The following is a 23,077-nucleotide window of genomic DNA, read 5'->3' on the forward strand; positions in this document are numbered from 1 at the left end:
CCATAGTAAAACAAAAGATAAAGTCTTGAGTTTGCGTGGGGTCAGCGGCGAAGTGACTCCTTTGGTATTTGGAATGGCAGCTATTAAACTTAAAATCGTCTTAACAATTACGGACAATAACGATGTGAGGCCGGGAGAAACCCGGAAGCCAAGCTTAACTCAGGCATCCTGCTCATTGTTGGATTCAAAGGGGTATTCAATTCAGTTCAAAAGTTTGCCCCATCCTGCGGGCCACTCGCAGCCAGACAATGGAGCAGTGAGCACTTGGCAGAGTCAGTGCCCACGGGCCGATCTCCAGGCGGCAATCTGCCAGGACCAATCCAGCCCGGAATGAGCCCGGAATGACCACAAAGGACCTCGGTGATAATGAGTTTGGGTTATACGCGTCTGTTGGCCGGGCCGACACAGTGCATTAGAAAGTGGATGGTAACGGCCACTGAATGTGCCGCCATTCACCTGAATTGCCGGACACCCGCACGGCAGAAATAGTTGGTGCAATTAAAATTACACGGCGGAATCATTTGTGGCGGTTTAGAATAGAATGGGTACACGGGAAAAAAATCTGCATTCTGGCAAATTGGGAAATACATGGAATTCCGAATTTAATTAGAAGGAATTTGGGAAAATGTTTTAGATAGAACGGTACACGGACAAAAAAAATCTGCATTCTGGCAAATTGGGAAATACATAGAATTCCTAAACCGAATTTAATTAGGAAGGAATTGGTGAAACTATTTTGTTTTATTAAACCAAAATTGTACTGCAATGGTTAACTAAGGATTTCAATTCAATTAAAATTTAAATTGTAAGCCAGTATTTATTGCATCTAAACTTGGATAAATATATATGTTATATAAATGTTGCCAAAGTATATGCCAAGTGGCCCTCAAATCTGTAGAATCCTTAAGGCCATTCAAAGTTTTTTAAGTGATTTTCCACCAATTTATCATAAAGACTCAAGAGATTTTTGAAAAAGCTTTAGATATCTATTTACTCACCTGATAGTCCATTGAGTTGCCAGTAGCCCATGTGATTGCAGGAGCAGGAACAGTGCTTGATATGCTGCTCCAGTTCGTCATCGATGACGGTGGCGCCGTTGGTGGCTAGATGTCCGAGTGCCTCGTGATGGAAGTGGACGTGGTCGAGTTCCCAGTGATCCCGCTGCCGGAATCGATTATCCTTTGTCGGTTCGACCAGCTCCAGTTGATTTGCAGTCTGATGTTGCTGCTGGCTTAGATGTTGCTGATGGGTCTGTGGTTTATGTTGCTGATGCTGCTGCTGATGCTGCTGTGATTCCCCGGGCCAATCCAAAGAGGAGGACTTGAACATCCGCCTGCCCACCGAACCCGCCGTTGTGGATTGCGTTTCGCGACCAGGACTGTTATGTGGACTCATTGCATTGGCTTTACCGTTATCGCTCTCTTGCACTGTTAAACTGCCGACTCGCAAGAGAGCGCCGCGCTCGAAGCTTTTGGTGGATGCCTGGTGGAAAGCTTCGTACGCAACAGTTTCGTCCTCCTCAGCGTCGCTGGCGTTCTGGTATCGTCGCCCTGGCAGGCCGCCACCAGTTGCTCCGGTCACGCTGCCGTTTCCAATGGCCGCCGCCGTCGGGGTCACCGTGACCGCCGAACTGGCCGCACTGAGCATCAGACGCAGTATTTCATTGGTGTCCTTCGAGGGCAGGGGCACGCTGCAGGATCCCGTTTCCGCTTCGGAGATTTCCTGTGGCTCCGAATTCACTTCGTCCGACCCGTTGCAGTCCTCCACTTCGATCTGTTGCGTTTGGCGGGCTCGTTGGCCCACTATCGAGGCAGCCGTCGAGTTGACTCCGTACTTCCAGTAGGTTTTTCCAGTGCCAGCGATCCTTTGTAGGTGACTTCCGGCCGCCTGGCGCTTCCGCTCCTGCAGCTGCTGGAGATTCTTGAAGGCCTTGCGAACCGGTTGCGTGTGATGCAGGGTGGCACATCTTCGCATGGGCGGCGGTGTGTATACCGGGGACACACTGTAGCTGTGCGAATGGCGACCGGGCGACAGCGAACCACTGGATTTGGCGCCCACCAAGCGGGCCTTCAATTTCCGACCGAGGCCAAGGCCATTTCCGCTTCCGGTGGCCATACCGCTTCCGGTTCGCGAGGTGAGCGAGTGGGCGGACAGGGAAAGAGCACGGCTGAATCGCAGGGCCGCTGACCTTTGCTGCTTCACGGCCATCAGTTGGCACTCATCGATCGTCGGCAACTTCAGCAGGTGCGGATGCAACTGGGCGTAGGTAAGCGATGGCTTCGCACTGGCCGCATCGCCGGTGGGATTCGGCAGCGGATCGAAGAGGTTCCTCTGGCTGAGGGCCAGGAACTCGCGCTGCTCCTCTTCCTCGAGCGCTTTCAGCGCCCGCAGGTCCCACTCGCCGGAAGACATCGTTGCGCAAAATGGTTAGTCACTCATTAGATGGGTTGGATTATACCTATTAGGTATCTCACTTTTATTAACAAGGAAAGTTATTGTCGGTTGGAATATGTAAAACTTTTATTTCAACACCATCATCTTAAAAAACTAAAAGAACATTCAATCATTATATTTACGCATTTTATTAAATGAAAAGTCTTACAGCAAAGAAGATATATATTCAAAAACCCATAAATTTCGCGGTAGAGCAATATTCAAATGACTTGTTTTAATAGAAACCAAAGTTACACAATTTGGAAATTTCGTACATATGTATGTACATAGGTCAGTTGAAAATAATATTTATATTTACTAACTCTGTTCATCTTGTCACTGTTTTTGATAAAGACCTTTTCATTACTTTATCAACATGAAAACTAAAATAAACAAAATATAACACGCACAATCCCGCCAATATTCCGTCACATTTTCCGATAAACAGTGCCGTTACTGTTGACCGATACCGCTTTCGATTACCGTTGCCACGCGGAACAGCCAGCACACTGGCCTCTATTTGGATGTGGTACCGTTACTTTATAAAGTCACTGCTAACAGCAGCAGCAACAGTTTCCGCAATAAGCGCCATTGGAACTTGGTGGAAGCTGTGGATCGTAAGTGACCTGCCCCACCAAAAAAACTAAGGCAGTGGGTCGCTATGTTAATGTAATGTTATTTTAAGTTTAGCTAATGTCATTGTAAGTAGATTGTTTAAATTTAATGTTTATTTTAATTTAATGCGAACTTTAAAGAAAGATTGAACCTAAACGATTTTTTCTGAAATTAGTTTTTTTATAAAGATTGAACTAAATTTTTAAAATTCAAGAATACTAGTTGTTAGCTTTTACAGACCTTTAGAATTTTAAATAAACTGAAAGAGTACATCACACTCACTTTTCTCACTCACTGTGCGTATGCATTTACCGTATGCGTATTAAGCAGCCTATGTCCTCAATAAGGTTTAATGTTTCTTTTTGCTTTAAAGCCAGCTTCGTAATCAAAGTTACTATTTCACCTAAGAGGAAAGCTAACATCCATTGTTTTTATGATAGGGTTTTCCCGACTTACAGCCAAAGGTGGCCCACAGGTGAGCCCGCAGGTGACAGGGCGGCAGTGAAATATGCAAGTGGATTCATTTGGCATCCAAAGCAATTTTGCAGTCACGACGCACATCCATTTTTGTTAGCCTCAACTCAAAACACTCACTCCCCTCAATTTAACACTCAGGAAAAAATGTTTTTAAACAATTAATATTAAAAAACAATTATTATTGTTTTAAGATTTAGGCGCTGCGCGAAGTTATTCATACGGTACGTATGCCAGTTAGTCATTCCTAAAAACAAATCTTTCTCCCAATTGTTTCAACCAATTTCCTGTGGTATGACTTTCTCCACCAATGTATTAAACGAAAGGGGTCTTTTCTGTTTTAAAGTTTGGATTTCATTTTTTTTGAAGTGTGAACATTTCTTGCATCTTGACGGCGACACCAGTTAGCGTTACAATGCATGGCCACATTCCGGCACACCTGTACCTGTGTACATATGTAAGCACTTGCACATGGCACATATTGTACATCCTCTGGAGTGCTCATCCTTCATCCTGATGTATGGCCATCAAGCATCGGACGGGTTGAGTGCCTAAAGGGCGGGAATCGGAAAATGGAGGGGAAGTAGGTGTTTGCAGCGTTTGCAGCGTTGCACGCCTCGAACCGTGTTAATGAAATTCAAATTCAGGCTGGGTCTAAAATTTGCATTAGCATATGCTACATCCATATGCAAATAATATTCTAGATACAAGGCCTCACATAATTAATAAGAAGCGTCCAAACCTTTTAATAAAACAAATAGTAGTTCAAGATCAAAACAGAGACAAATAATTACGTGTGGATCCATAGATTCAAAAGTAACAGAAGTTAAAAACAAATATACAAATGTAATATCAAACAATAGTTTTAAAGCTAAATTATTATATTAAAATTTCTTCAAAATTAAACAAAAATAGGTTTTAAACTGAAACCGAATTGGGCTCTTAAAGTGCGTTGATGTCGGAGTCAAGCCATAATTTTAGAGGAACATGTTGGCCAGCCACGCCCATGAGCTCGGCTGTAATTCCCTGTCACAGAGGATGTCAGAAGTCAAGATCGAAAACAAGCGAAAGTTGCCACAAGGCAACTGCGTTTAATTTCTTTCATGGCGACACTGGCCTAAGTGAGCAAAAATCGAAGAGCCCTCTTGTTCTGGCCAGATGCCGAACTTTGGCTGGATGGCGGGAAACATCTGCGCCGCATGTTGTGCCATGCAACATTCAACGGACCATCCAAGCAACCAAACTTTATTAAATAGAATTTCAGTTTCGTTTTCAGAAAACTTCATTCAGATTTCTGTTGTTTGTGTTCCACTGTCCTCTTTAGATACGTTTTAGTCAGTTGGCCAGGATATGCTTTCCATCTCTTAACATTATTTCTTTCGAGTGCGTGATGCTGGTTAAGGAATTTTTAAGAGTGACCGTAAAGGTGGAAATCCAAATTAACTAATAAATAGCTACCATTTTAAGCTTATACCCTTAAAATGTTTATATCTCCACAATTCTTTGTTTCGAGAAATTTATATTTTAAATTGTATTTGTAATACAGTATAAACTAAATGATTAGTTTTAATTAGGATCCTCAAAAAATTAATCTTCGAGATTTTATTTTATATATAATAAAATACTTCACTAGAAAAAGTAGCAAATTACAAGTCCAGAACCCAAAGAGCGCATAGAAATTCACAGCAATTGTATTTATGAAATGGTGAGGCTAAATATCGCATCCAAAGTACTTGGCAGCAATTAGCGCTGCTACGAGAGGCCAAAATTCATTAAACATTTGCAAACTGCATATTTGTCATTTGTCCCGAATGCGGAGCATTTCGACCGGAGGATGCACTGTTCCAGTGGAATTCCCGATGTTTTGGTCGCCCCTCGAAGCAGCTGGATTCGTAACACAGAGTGCTCCCAAAATGCCCTGATTTATTGCCTGGATGCCACCATGCCGACATTTGGTTCCCGGCCAGCACCTTCCTAACCATTCGATGATATTTGCGTACCAGCAGAAAACTGAAAGCCAAACCACTTACTATGTACATCTCCTCGCTTTTCAATTGTCAGATGACTGAAAAACCACTTTTGACATAGTGTAAATTAGCCACTGACTTCTTGGCGTTTTGTTTTAAACAATAAAATATTTATTAACATTATCTAGCAAGTTTTGTATATACTGAAATCTGAAAGGAACAGCTTAAGTTTGATATAAATAAAAAACGTATTTATAATATATTTGTTATTCAGTAAGAAAATATTTATTTTCCTTCAATGCAACCTTTCATTGGTTAATTCGTTTATTTATCATCCTCATTATCAGAACTCTTGATAGTTAAGTATAGATTTTCAAACTTTTCTTGGAATGTTAACAAATCGGACTTGCCAACAACTTCATAAAAATCCTGGCTACACATCAACTTATAGTTAATATAGCTTAGAAGTTTATGAACAAAATCTGAGTTTGGTGGTTCCAAATGACACTTCTCCATTTCTCCTATTATTAGAGTCGGTGGGAAAAGTTTCGGAGCCTCTGGTAGTACGAAAAGATCATAATCCTCGTTCTCTGTGTCGTTCGTTTCGTTGTTTTTATCTTTGCTTTCCTTCAGCGAACTCTGATTTGATTTATCAAATTTTAAGCCGTTCACGTCAAGATAGGCCTGGATCATTTTGAACCGTTCGACTTCTGGTAGGACCTCGGAGGTAGCAAGAACGTACTTCTCAAAGACTTTTGGGGTCAAATGGAGTGCCTCGAAGCAATTCAATGACTTAGCAAAGCGTTTTGTCATGACCTGCAGAGATATAATATTATAAATGATTAAAAAGGAACCCATTACCCTTTCACAGAATTACTCACTTCTTTAGAAGCATTGATCAGTTCCAAATTATCCATTCTATGCGAAAACTCAAACATTTTAAGCATATCGCCAAACGGCATAGAATCACAATGGATTTTAAGGTGCTTAGAGCAGATGTTGGTCATTGATTTTACTAACCATTTGGATCCGCACTCGAAGAGCTCCATAATCATGGCATTTGAATAGTTGCAAATATCTTTTTCGTTTCGGGTATATGCGTACTTAAGAAAATTCTTAAAGGTGTCTGGCTTAACGTCAACCAGCGAATAAATTTTGGAGGTCACCTTTGTAGATTCCTCAAGGAACAAGCGATCAAAATAGTCCGATACACTAGCCAAGATGATCTTGTGGCAATCAAATGTTTCCGATCCCACTTTGAAACGGCAATCAGAGAACTTTCCTTTCTCCATGAGATGAAAGAAAGTGGTATCAGATCTAGAGAACAAAAAAAAAAATTTAAGGAGTGGACATGTGTAATACTCCATTAGAACATACTTGGTACTCATTTCGCACTCCTTTTAGCTCCAAATCTTAATAACACTCTAAAATCGACTGGAAAATCTAAAAAAATTAAAATTGGTTTTAAAGGATTTGGCAATAAATTAGTTAAATAAACGTTAAACCCTTTTTTTTAATATAATAAGATCGAACTCATGTTCTAAAAATTCTATGAAAATTTTTAAATTCTGGGAATCCTCTTTATACTAAAAAATTCTCTGGTCGGCACACATACATTCTTTGTGTGTTGACTGCGGTCAGGCTCTTCCTGCAAAACACTATCTTATTATCATTAGATAGATACAACACAAAATGCGCTAAGTTTTAATTTATGCACTTTGGTAAAAAAAATAATGCACTTACCTTACGACCATTTAAGCTCTCTGGATAAATCCAAAATGATGGAAGTCATACAATTCGATTTCTTGAACGTTTCAATAACTCTTATCGATTAATTTTACTAATGCGTTTCCAATATCGCTTTCACAATTATAGCCTATTTCCACCAGAAGCAGTGTGGTATATTTAAAGAAATTAATAGCCTGATTCCATTACCGCATTAGTGGACTTTTTAAATGTGCCTGATTCCATTGGCGCATTAGCATTTAGCTAATGTTACTCCGACATGTGAGTGGCACGAACAGCTGATCTGGGTTTGTTTAATTTGAATTGTGAAAAATCGAAAAGAAATGAATAAAAAATATCGTATTTATTTTAAATGTGGCTTTTGGCCCTATGGGATTCCCTGTGTAAATAAATGCGCAGTAGGCAAAATGCGTTTTAATGCGCCAATGGAATCCGGCTATAACTTCCTTACAATACAAAGCATAAACGAACATTAAATATAATATATTATAATATTATAATAAAATTGTTTACTTCGAACAAGATATATATATTTCACAATAAATTAATGCTTCACTACTTCAAAATTTCGTTTTAAGTCTTATCAAAATGGGAATGATATAAATACCAGCCATAAACATAGTCGTTTTAAGGAATATTTAACTTTTTAATAGCTGCAAGGGTACTTAAAAGTTGGCTTGCCGAAATTTGCTTTCTTTCTTTTTTAAAAATAAATTAATGGAGTTCAAATTTTCCTTAGATAAGGCAACTGGTAGCACTGATGAAAAGTGCTCAGTTCTTTACGTCCTTCATCTCTATCGGATTTGGGTTTTATGTTAAGTTGCTACACAGTGGCGCCATCTGCGAAATGTCTTAAAAAAAAGCTTTTCAAGCTCTAAGGTGCTTAAAGTGCAATGAAGGTTCAACCTAAAAATTTTTTTTTATTAGCTACATTTTTAAAATAAAGGCATGACTGATATATATATAAGAATTTCAAAATGAAAATATAAAAGCAAAAAATTGTAAAAAAATATATTAAAATAGATAGAAAATGTTCTGTTTCTTTAAGATGTTTCTTTCTCGCGTTTCAATTTTCTATAAAAGTGTTACATAGCGGAGTAGTTCATAATTGAGTTCATCTCAGGGCTCCTAAAGTTTAAACTTGACAGACGTCAAAATCGTACCGTGAGTTTGCACATTTTGAAACGAATTTCGGCTGAAAAGGTTCGGGGTAGTTTAAATAAAATAAAATATTTCCAGGCTAAAGGAATGGCAGCTCCACAAGCACGTCCCCCCATGGACGATGAGCGCGTTAAGGCTCTCACCACATACCGCACCAAGCTTTTGGAGCACCGCGAGATTGAGTCGCGTTTGAAGTCGCTTCGGGACAAGCACAAGGTACTCAGTGTCCAGTACGAGAAGTCCGAGGACGACCTGCGGGCGCTGCAGAGCGTGGGTCAGATGCTCGGGGAGGTCCTCAAGCAGCTGACCCCGGACAACTTCATTGTCAAGGCTTCGAATGGACCGCGCTACGTGGTCGGATGTCGGCGGCAGATCAACAAGGATAAACTCAAGGCCGGCACTCGGGTCGCCCTCGATGTGACCACTCTGACCATAATGCGATACTTGCCGCGCGAAGTGGATCCCCTGGTCTACAACATGACGCACGAGGATCCGGGAAACGTCAACTACGCCGAGATCGGCGGTCTTGGCCAGCAGATCCGTGAGCTTCGCGAGGTCATTGAACTGCCGCTCCTCAATCCAGAGATCTTCCTGCGCGTGGGTATCAGTCCGCCAAAGGGATGTCTGCTCTATGGGCCACCTGGCACCGGCAAAACCCTCCTGGCCCGCGCCATCGCCTCCCAGATGGACGCCAACTTTCTGAAGGTGAGTAATATACCTGTCTAATATGATTCCGGGGTGGTGTTTTCTTTGGAAAATGACAAAGCTTTTGCTTTACATACAGAAAATGGCTGGTATAATAATACGATTAGGTTAAATAATTGACAATATCACCCAATCATGACCAAAAGGTGGTACAAATTTATATGATAATTTTTAGGTCTTCCTGTTAGCTTTAAAGCATCACTAAATAAAATTGGTTACTTCAAATTTGTAATGTTTTTTATGTTAAAAAGCTTGTGTGAAACAAGTATTTAATATAACTGATCCTGGCCGATCCTCACAAATGTATGATTAGGAAAGGTAAGTTTTGTTTATTTTGTGATAAATAATGTATTTGACTTTTTTGTTTAAGTTTTATAACCTGTTAGTGCGAATCAATTTTTTACAAATTTTTCAAAAGTAAATGAAAAAGAAACAGAAGTGTATAAAGTTAAGGGCTTAAAAGCTTTACCTTAGGATATTAATATATTACCATATCCGAAGGTGGTTTCATCGGCCATTGTGGACAAGTATATTGGAGAGAGTGCCCGTCTAATTCGCGAGATGTTTGCATACGCCCGCGACCACCAGCCGTGCATCATATTCATGGACGAGATCGACGCCATCGGAGGGCGGCGTTTCTCCGAAGGAACTTCCGCCGATCGCGAGATCCAGCGCACGCTAATGGAGCTGCTCAACCAGATGGATGGCTTTGATGCCCTGGGCCAGGTAAAAATGATAATGGCCACCAATCGGCCGGACACACTGGATCCTGCCCTCCTGCGTCCAGGTCGCCTGGATCGCAAGCTCGAGATCCCGCTTCCCAACGAGGTGGCTCGCATGGACATCCTCAAGATTCACGCCGGACCACTGTCGAAAGGCGGGGAAATTGACTACGAAGCGGTGGTTAAGCTGTCGGACATGTTTAATGGCGCCGATCTACGGAACATTTGCACGGAGGCCGGGCTGTTTGCCCTGCGCTCCGATCGAGAGTATGTTGTGCAGGAGGATTTCATGAAGGCTGTTCGCAAAATCGCCGACAACAAGAAGTTGGAATCGCGGTTGGACTACAAGCCCATTTAGGAATCAATTGTGCGACTTATTTAAATAAAAGATTGTCATAAAACGCTGTCAATTGCCAGCACAAAACCGATCTCAGATTAAAGAAAGCATCTAAACAATCCGAAATTAGGATAAATCTAAACAATTCGAAATTAGTATCCTTATTTCTACCTCAAAATAATTTTTAGTATCGAGACTAAAACATTTTCTCGAAGCGCGTGTATACGAATGCTAAGAAATATATGTAAAAAATAAAAAAAAGAAAATTTCGGAAACAGGTTTTATTTTAACTATTATAAATTAAAATTAAGGATGCAAAAGCACCTTAGTCTAGGCTGTGATGTTGCAGAAAGCTCGACAAACGTTTCCAATAAAAACAAAACTAAATCAAAACAATTACCATTGAAAATAATGTTATATTTGCTTTGCTATGCTGTGAAAAGTCATTTGCTTCGACAGCATTTCGAACTGCCAAAAGTATTGCTGTGAGCAATTGGAAAGAAAATTTTATATTCATAAAAAATGATGAAACAAAATTTTTTTAAATAAAGTCCCAAAGTAAAAGTAATATTCTCCATTATTATCAAGCTTGAAATGTGTTGCTGTTACAGTGGCAGTCGGATTTTGCTTCCCAAGCTCTCACACCCAAGTCAGAAACATTGCTTCTGCTTTTGTTGATAATGTTGTTAATTTGCTTTCAGCAAGTGCTCACAGCAGCAGCACAGCCAAAGAAAAACATTTAAAAAGTTGAGAGCATCTTAAAACCCTGATAATAAAATATTTGTTTATACTATAGCGTTTAAAGTACGATTTAAAGTACGTTTTTTGGTTGCATTAATTATTATATTTTATCAAATAGATGGCATGACCTTGGCCACTAAGCACTGCATGCTTCGTAGGATGTTTTAGTTGCCGTGCACTTCTGGGTGGCAACATTAAAGTACTCATTCTCGCAGCTGAAGACGGTACCCTCCCGGCCATCGACGCACTCGACGTAGTTGTGGCATCCGTCCGTCTCGGTCACCTCGAAGCCATCCTGGCGGCCATCGCACCGATCGAAGGTGCACTTCTGGCTCTCGCGGGGCATACACCCCTGACGCTCCTGGTTGAAGAAGGTGTCCTCGTTGCACTGCTGGAAAATGGGGTCGGGATCGGGGACGCCGGAGCCCAAATCCCGGCAGTAGTAGTAGCCACGGCAGGTGGCCCCGTCCGATACGAACTTGTTGCGCACGGCCAGTTTCTTGGTGCCGCATACGTTCTCCGGCAATGGATGGCTATCGCAGACGACGAGCTTGCTGTCGATGCAAGTACCTGTGGCCACGTCGAAGTATTTGCCAGTTTCGCAGGTGTGCGGCTCCAGAACGAATTTCTTGGTGCAGGTGAAGTACTTGTTGCAGTTGGCCTCGTCGCGGAATGCCACTTTGGTCACAGGCACAATGTTGCACCACTCGAAGGTGGCGGTGCAAACAGTATTCTCGGCGTAGACACACATCTGCTTCTCTTGATCAAAGTACATGCCTGAGGGGCAAGCTCCCTGGCCCTTTAAAACCTTTCCATCGCAGAGGTACCAATTGGCGCAGTTCAAGGTATCTCCAACATAGCCCTTTGTCGATGCCGTGCATAACTTACTTGTGTCGCAGTAACTGGTGTCCGATTTCGAATAGCATTTGTTATTGGTAAGACTGAAGTACGGCGTTTTTTCAGGACAGGTTCCGGTCTCAGCGGTGACAAAGTTCTTGCACTCAATCCATTCATTGCAGGTTCCAGGCTTTCGCAGTTGCGTTCCATCCTTAAAAAGGCGGCAGACGTCCTGAGTGGAATTGAAAAACTGCGTTTGAGTGCTCAGACCGACCATCAGGACCAGAAGACTGGCCTGCAGGATCAAAGAACTTGAAAGTCCTGGAATGGTTTATAGGTATAAATTAGATAACATTTCACTTTAATCACTCTCAAGAAACAGTCACTACCTCGCATTTTGAAAGAGGTTCCCCGTCACTAATAACTTAAAAAAGTCAACTAACATTTAGCAGGCCCACCTCGGCCTTTTATAGAGTTCTTAACACTGTAGTGACAAATCGAAGATTTTCCCATTCGGATGACATTAATTTACTACACCTAAAAGAGATAAGATTTGGTTCTTGTCACAAACAGAGATCATAGAGTTTTCAATTAAATTGTTTGCTGACTGCTTGACATACAATATCAAGCGTAGTTGTACGTCTGAATTTAAAAAAAAATTGAAAAAAATTAAAACCTTCAAAGAACTGGTTTAAAATCTTCAGAGATAAGATTTACGAAATTACCTTAGGAGAAGATTTTGTAATAATTAATTATAATGTTTGTTCAGCAAAAATAGTATTTCTTCTGTGCATAGACTTATAATAGAGAGTGTTTTTATTTTTGGAAACAAATGTTTTTTAGTCGATAAGCGCATTAACCAACATATACTGTTAATTAAAGCTTCAATTGGGAAAACAGCTTACTGAGAATAGGAATGCTCTGTGACTTCAGTAAATTAAAGTTTTATCACTCTAGACCTAATTTAAAGTTTAGTAAACCTAAAAATAATATAATCCTAATTTCGGTTAGTGATTTTTGATTACAAAACTGTGTTAAAATTTCCGTTTGCACTAACCTCCTTTAAAAATCAGTGCAGTAAATATAGGCAATATTAGTAAGAGTATATGGACAGTCGATTCGCCAACTTTGTTGTATATATTGGTAGTGATTTCGCCTTGTATCACACCAAAAAAAAGGTAGAAAAGATAAGAATGTTATTAATTTTAAATTACTTTGTTATCAATTAGTGTATTGAATATAAGAATATTTTTGTGATGAAGTAATATATATAATTAAACTCAAAATATTCCCCAGACAACATTGTTAATTTTCTTTAAAAATGTAGTAAGTAATGTAACTTTTTTTTAATCAGTATGATTAATATAGGCAATTAAGGGTTATGTGTGATAGTGTTTTAGCCTTTTAGAACATAAAAAACAAATAGATACAAAATTATTGTTAGGTTGGTTAAGATAAGAATGCTATTAATTTTAAATTACTCTCTATCTCTATCAACACGTATGTTTCTTATTAAATAATATATTTATTTTAAATTCAACTCTTCGTTTCCCAAAAAAATATTGTTAAGGGGTTTTTTGACATTTTTCTTCTCTTATTTGCAATGCGTTCATCCATTTTTCTCTTAAAAATAGGAAGAACAGAGTTTTGCTTTGGGCAGGCAAAAAATGTTGATATTGAGAGTAATTATGTCTTCACAATCAATGTAAACTTAGTGTCAACAATGAGATTTTGTCACACTTTTCGACTCGGAAGCGATAAGAAATCTATTTCCATTGATGACGAAGCAAATGTTGTTTATTTATTCTGATCTGATCGTCGACTGAAGGTCCGGCCAGAGTCACGCTTGCACTTTGTTGGCTTCTTTCAGCAACGCGGTTACCACTTGGCACTCATTACTTGTTAATTTGTGTTTACTTTTTCCTTTGAATACATATTTTTTTCATTCTGGTTTCAGTTCTTCAGAGGCACAGCAAAAATTCACTTCGATTAAGACACTCTGCTGATTGATTCTTATCAAAAGCACTGATTTCGAATGGTGCTAGAGTTGAAATGAGCGGGTTCCCTTGATATCTATGCACCAATCGATCTCAGTTCTTCGATTCGAACTGTACTATAAGTGGCTAGAGTTCCTTTTTTTCGATCCTGCCACTTTTGAACTAAAGGTCCCGTCCGATAGCCGTATTGACGATCGGTTGCGAGCCGAGTGTCGCTGATGACTGTGTATAGAAAAGGCGCGACCTCTGCTTAAATCTGAGAAACCTGTTACACCTGAGAAGATTTTTATAATAGAGGCTGTTTGGGTGCGATGGGAGATGGGAGATGGGAGATGGCAGATCCACTCATATTTCCGCCAGGCCGTCGTCTTTTGTTGCCCCTTATGGCCTCAGACGAGCAGTCGTCTCCAGGGCGATGCGTGAAGTGTAATGGACACCGAAGAGTCTCTAAGCCTTTCCAACTCAAGTGCTTTGGTCTTAGTACAACTTTTGCTCTCCTTTCTTCCATTTAGGCCTCCCCAAGTTTGGTAATTTAATTCAAGCGTACTTGGCTAGCATTTGAATAATTAGAATTGCATTGTCTTGAGTTTCATCCCAGCTGTAGGGTAGCGGAGCAGGAAGCCTCTCACCGCAGTCTTCGGCGATATGTTTCTGGTTCTCCTTAGCCCATAACAGTAATTGTCGCGAACCGATTGCATTTCTGTGACAAACAGACTTCTCTGCCCCGCAATTGGGACGCTCGATCGAGTAAGCCGACTGAAATGACAGGGAAAAGTAATTTTCGTCATTAAAAATCACGGCCGAGCTAAGGACGCATCTCCCAGCGAAAATGACAAGTTTAATGCTACTATTTCGGTTCATTGTTGAACCGTACGGAATGGGCTTGTTATCGGTTAATTTGAATGCTTGAGATTGCATGCAGTTCCAGGAACTTATAACATGTACCCATAGCGGCTATAAAAAGGTTTTCACAATCACTTACACTTTGATCAAGAACTTTAAATATTTTGTGGGTGGAATTTATGGGTTGATGGGTTGTAATTTAAGATGTCTTTCATTCGAAACTAAACTGCTTATGTCCAAATTAATTTTTTGACCATCAATAAAAACTTTAATATACAAAAACATGTTTTTCTCCAAGTCAGGACTTTTGGGAGGAACACGAACTTGAATGTTTTTTTTGTAACATGGCCCAAAGGGTTTCCACAGCCGAGTGACGCACTGTTTTGCACTTCTGACGGCTGAATCTAACCGTCATTATCATTTTTCGGACTATTTCAAACAATCCATGTTAGATAATGTTCGCCATATTATTAATATTGACAAAAATGGTTTACAAAAAAAAAACCTTCACGGTTAATGCCATTAACTAGGACTTTTATTACGAGTTCAACTTCGCTTAACGTAACCAATTTGCAATTGTTATTGTTCATTCAAAAAAATGACTCCTTTAGAAAATTGCTTAAGAACCAAGTATCCCAGAGTCGAGCACCATACAATAGTGGATTGCCGCTTTATCAGCTGTACTTAAGAAAAAATTTACGATTTTCTGCCACTTCATTTTGAGCGACAACAAACGTCATTTAATTTCAAGTGTCAATAAAGCGATCGTTTTTTGCTTATCGACAAGCGTGTGGGGAGGCATAAATTAGGCAGACGCCAGGTCGGGACCCATTCAACAGTTGGTAGTCAGCAGACCTATGCCAAAAATGTTGGGTACTCTATGGGCGGTGGGGGTGTGTAGGTTGGGTGTAGGTTGGGTGTAGGTTATGATAAAGAATCCCCGAGTCCCAGCTCCGAGCTCCAGACACGCACACCTAATTACACCTGCGATAGCGAGCGGCGCAAACAAATCAGTTGCTGAACTAATCGAGATATAGATATGGGTATTGGTATTATCAGAAGATTGACTACCGATTCGGAGCACTCGCGGCAGTTAAATGCTGCCACTCTGCCTGGTTTGCCATTTAGTCGCTCGCGAATTTTGGACTACTTCAAAGCTGTTCGGTGAAAATGCGCAACCTTGGTTATAGTGGTGAGTGGAGTTGGAGGTGGAGGTGGAGGTTTCGGTCCTTGAAACTATTAACCCAAATCGAAACCACTTCGCAGGCCTTTGCACGCTTTTGCTGCTGGTCGGAGGCCTTCAGGCTGCGATGGCCCAGTTGGCCAACGTTTGCCTACACGAGGAGGATGGCGCCCGATTGCCCCTGGCCACTCACTGTGCCCGCTTTGTGGTTTGCCTAAGGGGTGAGGTCTCCATCATAGGCAGCTGCCCCCGGGGACTTCACTTCAATCGGGACCTCGGGGAGTGTGACTTTCAGTGGCGAGCCAATTGCCTGGGACTCTCAGCATTTGCCGGAGTGAATGATCAGTGCACCTGCGACTGTTGCGCCGAGGAGTGCCAAGATCCCATCGAAGATATCGAAGAAACAACCACTGCGGTCACCGAGGACTGCCCGACGGATACTACGCCCACTTCGGTGACCGATCCCTCGGACTCCACCGATGCTACTGATGCAACCTCGGATGACGATGACTCCAATACCACACCATCGAGTCCAGGTGCTGCGCCCGCGTATTGCAAAAGCCCCCGCACGAATTGTGTCGGAAAGGAAACTGGTACCTATGTCGATCTGCCCGGCATCTGCGTTAGTTTCCTCCAATGCAACAATGGCTGCGCCGAGGAGTTCCTCTGCCCCTCCGGGCTGTACTTCAACCTGGCGATAAATGACTGCGACTACTGGTGGAACGTGGACTGCATACCCACCGCCGATGCTTCGGGCGAGGTAGTAGGACCCTCGGGCACCGTCTGCTCCAGTCAGGGTGTGTGCGCCCGTCAGAAGGACGGAGCAATGTTCGAGGACCCCGATTCAAATGGATTTTTTATCTGTCAATGCCAGTGCCCGGTTGCGATGCCCTGTTCCGAGGGATCTGAAGTTCAATGAGGAGGCTCAGGTCTGCGATTGGGTAAAGGACAATGGTTCGGCGAGTGTATCCTCGGCGGTTGAATGCCACAATGGTCTGGTCTACAATGCCACCTCGGATCAGTGCGACTATCCAGCGGGCTATGTGCCCGAGGTGGCCTGCAATTCCACCGTCACAGTGTGCCAGAATCAGCCGGAGGGAGAGCTCTTCCCGGTGGAGGGCAAGTGCAACATGTTCTACAAGTGCAACTTCAACTGCGCCGTTGAGCAATATTGTCCGAACAACCTGGTCTACGATCCGTATGAGGAAGAATGCCGGTTCCCGCAAGATTATGATTGTGAGTGGCCATATGCCCCGCCCACGGGTCCCAATGCAGGACCTTCGGGAACCTCCTGCGAGAGTAACGGTCGCTGTCTGGGTCAACGCGAAGGCACTCACTTCCGTTCCACGACAAATTGCGGCAACTATGTCGTCTGCCAGTGCGAGTGCGAGGTCGAGATGGAGTGCCCCGATGGGTTGTACTGGGACCAAAACATGCAGACCTGCAATTATAAATCCGAAGTGGTCTGCTCTCTTTAAATGACCGATTGTCGAATAAAGAAAACCAATGTGAAGGCAGCTGGTCCAATCGGCCTATTTATTAATGAAACTCGGGGGTGGTAAATCAATCTAATCAGTTATTCGGCGTGAAAAGGCCGACAGCTGTGGGCACTCAATCAAAGAGAGGGGCATAAACTTAACGATTAGAAATACCCTTTAGTCAAATAGAAGTAGGGGGTATCCATTTTGTTGACGAATTATCTGCTTAACATCTAGAAATATTGCCCATTTTGCAGCGATATTACCAAAAACAATAAGCGTTCGTGCTTTCTTAGGCCACACTAAGCAAAATGCTCACACAACAAATATTTCATTTTTATGCTTACATTTCTCTTTCTGATTAAAAAAACCTTTCATTTAGGCTTAAAAAAAATTTTTTACGTTTAAAATAAATAAAAAGGCGCGCTAGAGTCGAGGGCTCCGACTATTAAATACCCGGTACTCATCTAACCGACTCCCGAAAAGAATAGAATCTTGGATGGCGCCATCTGCCGAAATGCAAGTTCAAGCTCGATGAGAGCGAACCGAGCACCGTTCCCCACTAACAGTTATTTCTCTCTTACATTAATAAAATTGAACATATTCCATTTTTAAGTTCGCTCTTTTTTAGCATGAAGCTAAAAGGTTTGTCTTTTTGCATTAAAGGAAATAATCAAGAAAAATTACAGCTACAAGAAAAGACTACAGTTACAACAAAAATGTGATACTTATTTAAACGAAGCAAAAACAAGACAGAAAGTATATACCCTGGCAGCATTACATAAATATAATATTTCCTTTAACAACTATATTCCGATTTTAGTACCTATATGCTTAACAACATTGATTTTTCGTTCAATTATTCAATGATTTGGGATTAAAAATACAGATTCTAGTAATTCTTACGCAGCGCATGTTTATTAAAAAACGAAGCCACGCCCATATAATGCCCACAAATGGCAAAATTTTGACACGTCACTCTGAGGCATGTTAGACTTTAGCTATTGTCTGTGTGTTTCGGTCACATCTATCGGTAGAAACAATATTTTCAAAATCGTTGTTTTAGAAGTTGTTAAGTCCTCTGCCGCCGCTCTGCCGCCGCTCTGCCGCCACTGTTGTAGAGAGACAGAACAAAAGTACTTTTAGAGGGGGTAAGAGTGCTGCACACTCTTAGCTTCTAGTTTTGGCTATGGAGCTCGACAGATGGCGCCACCTAAGCTCCAAATGTTTTGTGGGGGAATGTTTTGTTTGAAATTTTGTGCCTGAGTAACGGGTATATAATAGTCGGGGAACTCGACTATAGCGTTCTTTCTTGTTTTGAAAGTAATCTTCAACGTATTTGTTGAAACTGCAAAAGGAAATGTGATAAATCTATTTCCTTTTGCACTCTTTGAGTTCACGGATTCTCTATTACGTTTTAAAAATAGTGACAATCTCTTTCCCTTGTATAACTACTGTAAATATATGCTGATAATATCAAGAATGGTACCACATTATCACCCGCACATGCTGTGTAGTAGGAAAAGGCATTTAATTATTTTAATTGCCGGTAAATATAAAAGCCGATATGGACCGAAGAGCCATCAGTGAGCGTTTGATATGCGGAGAGCAAAGATGGCTCAATCCAAAAGTAGTCACTATGGTAAGCACGATTGATTGAGTATTAATCAGATGGATTCTGACCCAGAGTTTTCCTTCAGGAGTTTCGATGTGCGTTCTGATGTTCCTCTTTGTGGGATCTCTAAACGCCGAGTGTTGCACGGAGGGCGAGACCAAAGGCGATGAGGATGATTGCACCAAGTATCTGGTCTGCTGTCAGGGTGAATTTAAGTCCAAGTCCTGCGAAAACGGACTGTATTGGGAATCTGAGAAGGGTGAATGCGCTGTGGATAATGGCGAATGCAAGCCGCCAACTTGTGAGAATGGAACGATCGTAGCGAATCCCGACGACTGCGCAGGGTTTTTGGAGTGCGTCAACGGAACCATAGTGATCGTTAGCTGTCCGGACGGAGAATACTTCGATTCGGCACAGAATAACTGTGTTCCCGACACCTGCGGAGCTTGCATTAACTGCACCGAGGGAAGCACAAAGGCCGACCTCAACGACTGTGCCAAGTTCCAGGTATGCGTTAATGGAAAGTACGTGTCTAAAACTTGCCCCGTCGGAGATTACTGGAACTCGTTGGAACACAAGTGCCAAAAAGACGACGGCCAATGCAATGGCACTCCGGGGTGCAAAGATGGAGAACTAGAGGTTGATCCAACCGATTGTGCAGGATACTTGTCTTGTTCCAATGGTACCTTTGTGAGTGTGAAATGCCCTGAAGGAAATTACTTCAATACCATCTATAAAACTTGCGTTCCCGATACTGAGGGAATTTGCGTGAACTGCACCGAGGGAACCCAGAAACCCGAACCCACCGATTGCACCAAGTACCAAGTCTGCTCTGGTGGCAAGTTCGTGACTAAGTCCTGCGAAACTGATTATTATTATAATAACAAAACTGCACGTTGTGAAGAGGACGATGGTCAGTGCAAAGGTAATGGTACAACTTGTACCGACGGTGACGTAAAGGTGGATCCTACGGATTGTGCAGGATACTTGTCTTGTTCAAATGGTACCTTTGTGAATGTCAAGTGCGCTGAAGGAAATTACTTCAATACCATTTATAAAAATTGCGTTCCCGATACTGATGGAGTTTGCGTGAACTGCACCGAGGGGACCCAGAAACCCGAACCCACCGATTGCACCAAGTACCAAGTCTGCTCTGGTGGCAAGTTCGTGACTAAGTCCTGCGAAACTGATTACTATTATAATAACAAAACTGCACGTTGTGAAGAGGACGATGGTCAGTGCAAAGGTAATGGTACAGCTTGTACCGACGGTGACGTAAAGGTGGATCCTACGGATTGTGCAGGATACTTGTCTTGTTCCAATGGTTCCTTTGTGAGTGTCAAGTGCGATGAAGGAAATTACTTCAATACTATCTATAAAACTTGCGTTCCCGATACTGAGGGAGTTTGCGTGAAGTGCACTGAGGGTGCGATAAAGGAAAATCCTTCTGATTGCGCCGGATACTTGCAGTGCATAAACGGAAAATATGTTGCCAGGAAGTGTTCCGCTTCAATGTTCTTCAATGTCACAAAGCAGGAGTGTGTGGTCGACACAGATGGTGTGTGCATCCCCAAGACCTGCGATCCGGATTGTTGTGATGTTCCCAATAACTCCATCTGGCCCGTGGAGAAGAATTGCTCTGCCTTTTTCCAGTGTGTAAATGGCAACAAATTCGAGCAGAGGTGCTCCAACAACTTGCAATATAATAACAAGACGGAACAGTGCGATTACCCCGAAAATGTGGGTTGCGACGATGGATCTGCGCCTCCAAGTGGTCCTACTGCCGGACCATCGGGAACTTATTGCGAGAGCCACGGACGCTGTGTTGGCCAGCGGGATGGAACCATGTTCGCCGATGCCAGTGGAAAATGTAGTTCCGCCTATGTCGTCTGCCAGTGCGAGTGTGAGGTCGATATGAGCTGTTTTTCTGGACTGTGGTTCAATAAGCAGATCAATTCATGCGATTGGCCTGATAATGTAAAATGCTAAATGTTTCAATAAACAGTGTTTAAAGCACCAAATTCTTTTGTGCGATTAAAAAAAAAGAGATATTGGTTTTTATTTCAGTTTTGTACATTTATTTATAGGCAGTTAGCCAATTTGAGGTGAATTGGTTCAGCTAGTAAAACCAATAATCTAATAATAATAATACTCGAGAGCTTTGACCAACCATTTCTAAATTAGTATTTATTTCCAGTCTATTATATTATAACTTTTTTAATTTAGGCAAATAGATTTAGCTAATAAATAAAAAAAAAAAACCAACAATAATAACCCCATGTAATTAAAACAATTACAGTCATTTGATAAACCAATTTCAAAATAAATCTGTTTTCTATAGATGGCGCCAGCAATTCCATTTTCGGGTCAAACCACAAAGTCGAAAGCGTCATGTTTTTTTCTGACTGCTTGCAGTCTTGCTTAATTTTGATTTCTTAATAGGTTCTAAAATAACTGTTGGACTAAGTGTGTCGATAGATTTAGACCGAATAAACACATACTATCCGATAACTTTTATAGTTTTCACTGATAAATTTCCCTAAAGTTTAGTCTTTAAAGAGAAATCCTTAGTTATATAACTCTGTTAGAAAAAACGTTGAAAGTTGGAAAAAATTCAAAAGATTTTTTAGCAATATGTAAGACTGATCACTTATGTTTTATCTTTCGAAAATAAAATATTTCATGATCTGGCTTGTTGCTATTCTAGGATAGCTTGGAAATTTAACAGCTGTACAAAGTTTTCCCCTAAGTTTAACTAGTTTCAATACTCTTTCTAAAATGAAAAAAACTTTTTGAGTCTATTTGGTTTCGTCTTGCACCGAAAAAATAGAAAGGTTGTTGTTTGGAATTGCGTAATTATTTAACAGTCTTCTATTCGTTTAATTTTTTATATTCTTAAATATTAACGAAATGATTAAACCTAGTGCAACAGCTGATTTTGATTAAAATCAATATTTTTATTAGTGGCCTTTTTATTTACAGTTACAACTGACGGGATTTGACCTTGCGATTAGGCTTTTTCGACTTTGATTTTCTTTTTCTCTTGATCCCCTTTTCCTTGGTCTGAAATTTGGCAACCTTGGGATAGTCGCATCGTGAAGAAGCTGTATTGAAATGCAAACCTGTGGGGCAATCCATTACCAGGAACATCATGTTGCTGCATAGCATGAACTTTCCACAGTCGGATCGATGTGCCACAAGAGAGTTTTCCTTTTCATCTGAACATATTCCTCCTGTTACGGCAGGTCCATCTAATTGTTTGGCTTCCTGTGCACCAACTAAGCACTTGGCTTCTGAAGCCATCATGCAAATACGACGTCTTGGACTAAAGTGCTGCTGACTAGGACAAGAGCGAAGGTGGGGTTTACCTGCCTTGCAAACATAGTACTCCCCACAGGATCCCTTCTTAGTTAGCATCACACCATCCCTTTTGCCAGCACACAATATATTCAGTAAGTCTGAAGGTCCTGTATCTTGGATGGTAGGTCGTGGTTTTTTCAATGGTTTGACAGAAACCGGAGGATCAGCTTTAACGATAACTTCGTCATCGTTCTCATCACTTTCCGAACTAGATCCATCAGCACGCTTACTATCCTTGCCATCGAAAATGCAATCCTCACTATCGGTCTCTTCGCAATGCAAAGTTGACGGGTTAAACAAGGTTTTTCCAGCGCAAGTTCCGATTACAGCATTTCCATCAGCACACACATAGTATCCTTTGCAAGTTCCAAACATGGGTAAAAGTTCGCCATTTTTACCCTCGCATATGGACGTCTTGAAAGCGAATCCGTTCTTTGAAATAAAGCATATTCAGTTTTGCTATTTCTTACACGGTTTTTGCAAACATACTTGTAACACAGCCTGTGCGCATTGTTGAAGTAAGAAACTTCCCCAAAGCAGTCCGAATAGCTTCATTTTGTCAGAAGCAATCGAGTGTTTAATCGAACTGAAACTTTCCATTCATTGAACTGCGTTTATATAGAATATTATCTATGATAAATTTGCATGATTTGCCAATATGTAAAGTGTTAACATTTGATTGTATCGTTCATTTGAGATAGGTGCGAGAGTACGAGTACTATCTGTATTTTCTTACTGAGAATTGATAAGTGTTCATATAAAACATATGTAACGTCTGAAAAAAGCTACAATCATTGTTGTGTATGTGTGCCCAGGTTAAAGACCACTATTTTGGGTGAAGCAATCACCAAAAAAAATTTGTG

The 23,077-nt window shown here is 41.3% G+C and overlaps 7 protein-coding genes across 7 annotated transcripts in view; 3 read left to right on the forward strand and 4 right to left on the reverse strand.

Annotated features, from left to right (window-relative positions):
• LOC128258709 (uncharacterized) overlaps positions 1-2,929 on the reverse strand; it is a 103,644-nt gene extending 100,715 nt beyond the window's left edge. The window contains 3 exon segments of the mRNA XM_052990509.1: positions 999-1,019; positions 1,021-2,547; positions 2,757-2,929. Of these exon segments, the coding sequence (XP_052846469.1) occupies positions 999-1,019; positions 1,021-2,412 (1,413 nt within the window). The 5' untranslated portion in view covers positions 2,413-2,547; positions 2,757-2,929.
• A 2,859-nt stretch (positions 2,930-5,788) lies between these two features.
• Positions 5,789-7,596, reverse strand: LOC128258721 (kelch-like protein 41b). The gene is made up of 4 exons (XM_052990532.1): positions 7,233-7,596; positions 6,867-6,932; positions 6,371-6,806; positions 5,789-6,305 (listed from the first exon to the last, which is right to left on the reverse strand). Exons 2-4 carry the CDS (start codon positions 6,875-6,877, stop codon positions 5,814-5,816), a joined length of 939 nt encoding a protein of 312 aa, XP_052846492.1. The 5' UTR covers positions 6,878-6,932; positions 7,233-7,596; the 3' UTR covers positions 5,789-5,813.
• A 772-nt stretch (positions 7,597-8,368) lies between these two features.
• On the forward strand, positions 8,369-10,842 carry LOC128258715 (26S proteasome regulatory subunit 10B-like). Its single transcript, XM_052990518.1, has 3 exons — positions 8,369-8,399; positions 8,475-9,101; positions 9,603-10,842. The coding sequence occupies exons 2-3, from the start codon at positions 8,484-8,486 to the stop codon at positions 10,179-10,181; spliced, it is 1,197 nt and encodes a 398-aa protein (XP_052846478.1). The 5' UTR covers positions 8,369-8,399; positions 8,475-8,483; the 3' UTR covers positions 10,182-10,842.
• Positions 10,843-10,977: 135 nt separating this feature from the next.
• On the reverse strand, positions 10,978-12,896 carry LOC128258718 (peritrophin-44-like). The gene is made up of 2 exons (XM_052990523.1): positions 12,128-12,896; positions 10,978-12,059 (listed from the first exon to the last, which is right to left on the reverse strand). The coding sequence occupies exons 1-2, from the start codon at positions 12,132-12,134 to the stop codon at positions 11,038-11,040; spliced, it is 1,029 nt and encodes a 342-aa protein (XP_052846483.1). The 5' UTR covers positions 12,135-12,896; the 3' UTR covers positions 10,978-11,037.
• A 2,763-nt stretch (positions 12,897-15,659) lies between these two features.
• Positions 15,660-17,278, forward strand: LOC128258270 (chondroitin proteoglycan-2-like). The gene is given in 3 exon segments (XM_052989815.1): positions 15,660-15,770; positions 15,845-16,665; positions 16,667-17,278. Coding segments are annotated over 3 exon segments (1,416 nt in total). The 5' UTR covers positions 15,660-15,748; the 3' UTR covers positions 17,240-17,278.
• Positions 17,279-18,760: 1,482 nt separating this feature from the next.
• LOC128258280 (chitin-binding domain protein cbd-1-like) lies at positions 18,761-20,875 on the forward strand. Its single transcript, XM_052989829.1, has 2 exons — positions 18,761-18,881; positions 18,940-20,875. The coding sequence occupies exons 1-2, from the start codon at positions 18,839-18,841 to the stop codon at positions 20,841-20,843; spliced, it is 1,947 nt and encodes a 648-aa protein (XP_052845789.1). The 5' UTR covers positions 18,761-18,838; the 3' UTR covers positions 20,844-20,875.
• A 772-nt stretch (positions 20,876-21,647) lies between these two features.
• On the reverse strand, positions 21,648-22,789 carry LOC128258377 (chondroitin proteoglycan 2-like). Its single transcript, XM_052989964.1, has 2 exons — positions 22,704-22,789; positions 21,648-22,646 (listed from the first exon to the last, which is right to left on the reverse strand). Exons 1-2 carry the CDS (start codon positions 22,767-22,769, stop codon positions 21,837-21,839), a joined length of 876 nt encoding a protein of 291 aa, XP_052845924.1. The 5' UTR covers positions 22,770-22,789; the 3' UTR covers positions 21,648-21,836.
• Positions 22,790-23,077: the final 288 nt, after the last annotated feature.

This window comes from Drosophila gunungcola (genome assembly GCF_025200985.1).
Source record: "Drosophila gunungcola strain Sukarami chromosome 3L unlocalized genomic scaffold, Dgunungcola_SK_2 000003F, whole genome shotgun sequence".
Lineage (NCBI taxonomy): Eukaryota > Metazoa > Arthropoda > Insecta > Diptera > Drosophilidae > Drosophila > Drosophila gunungcola.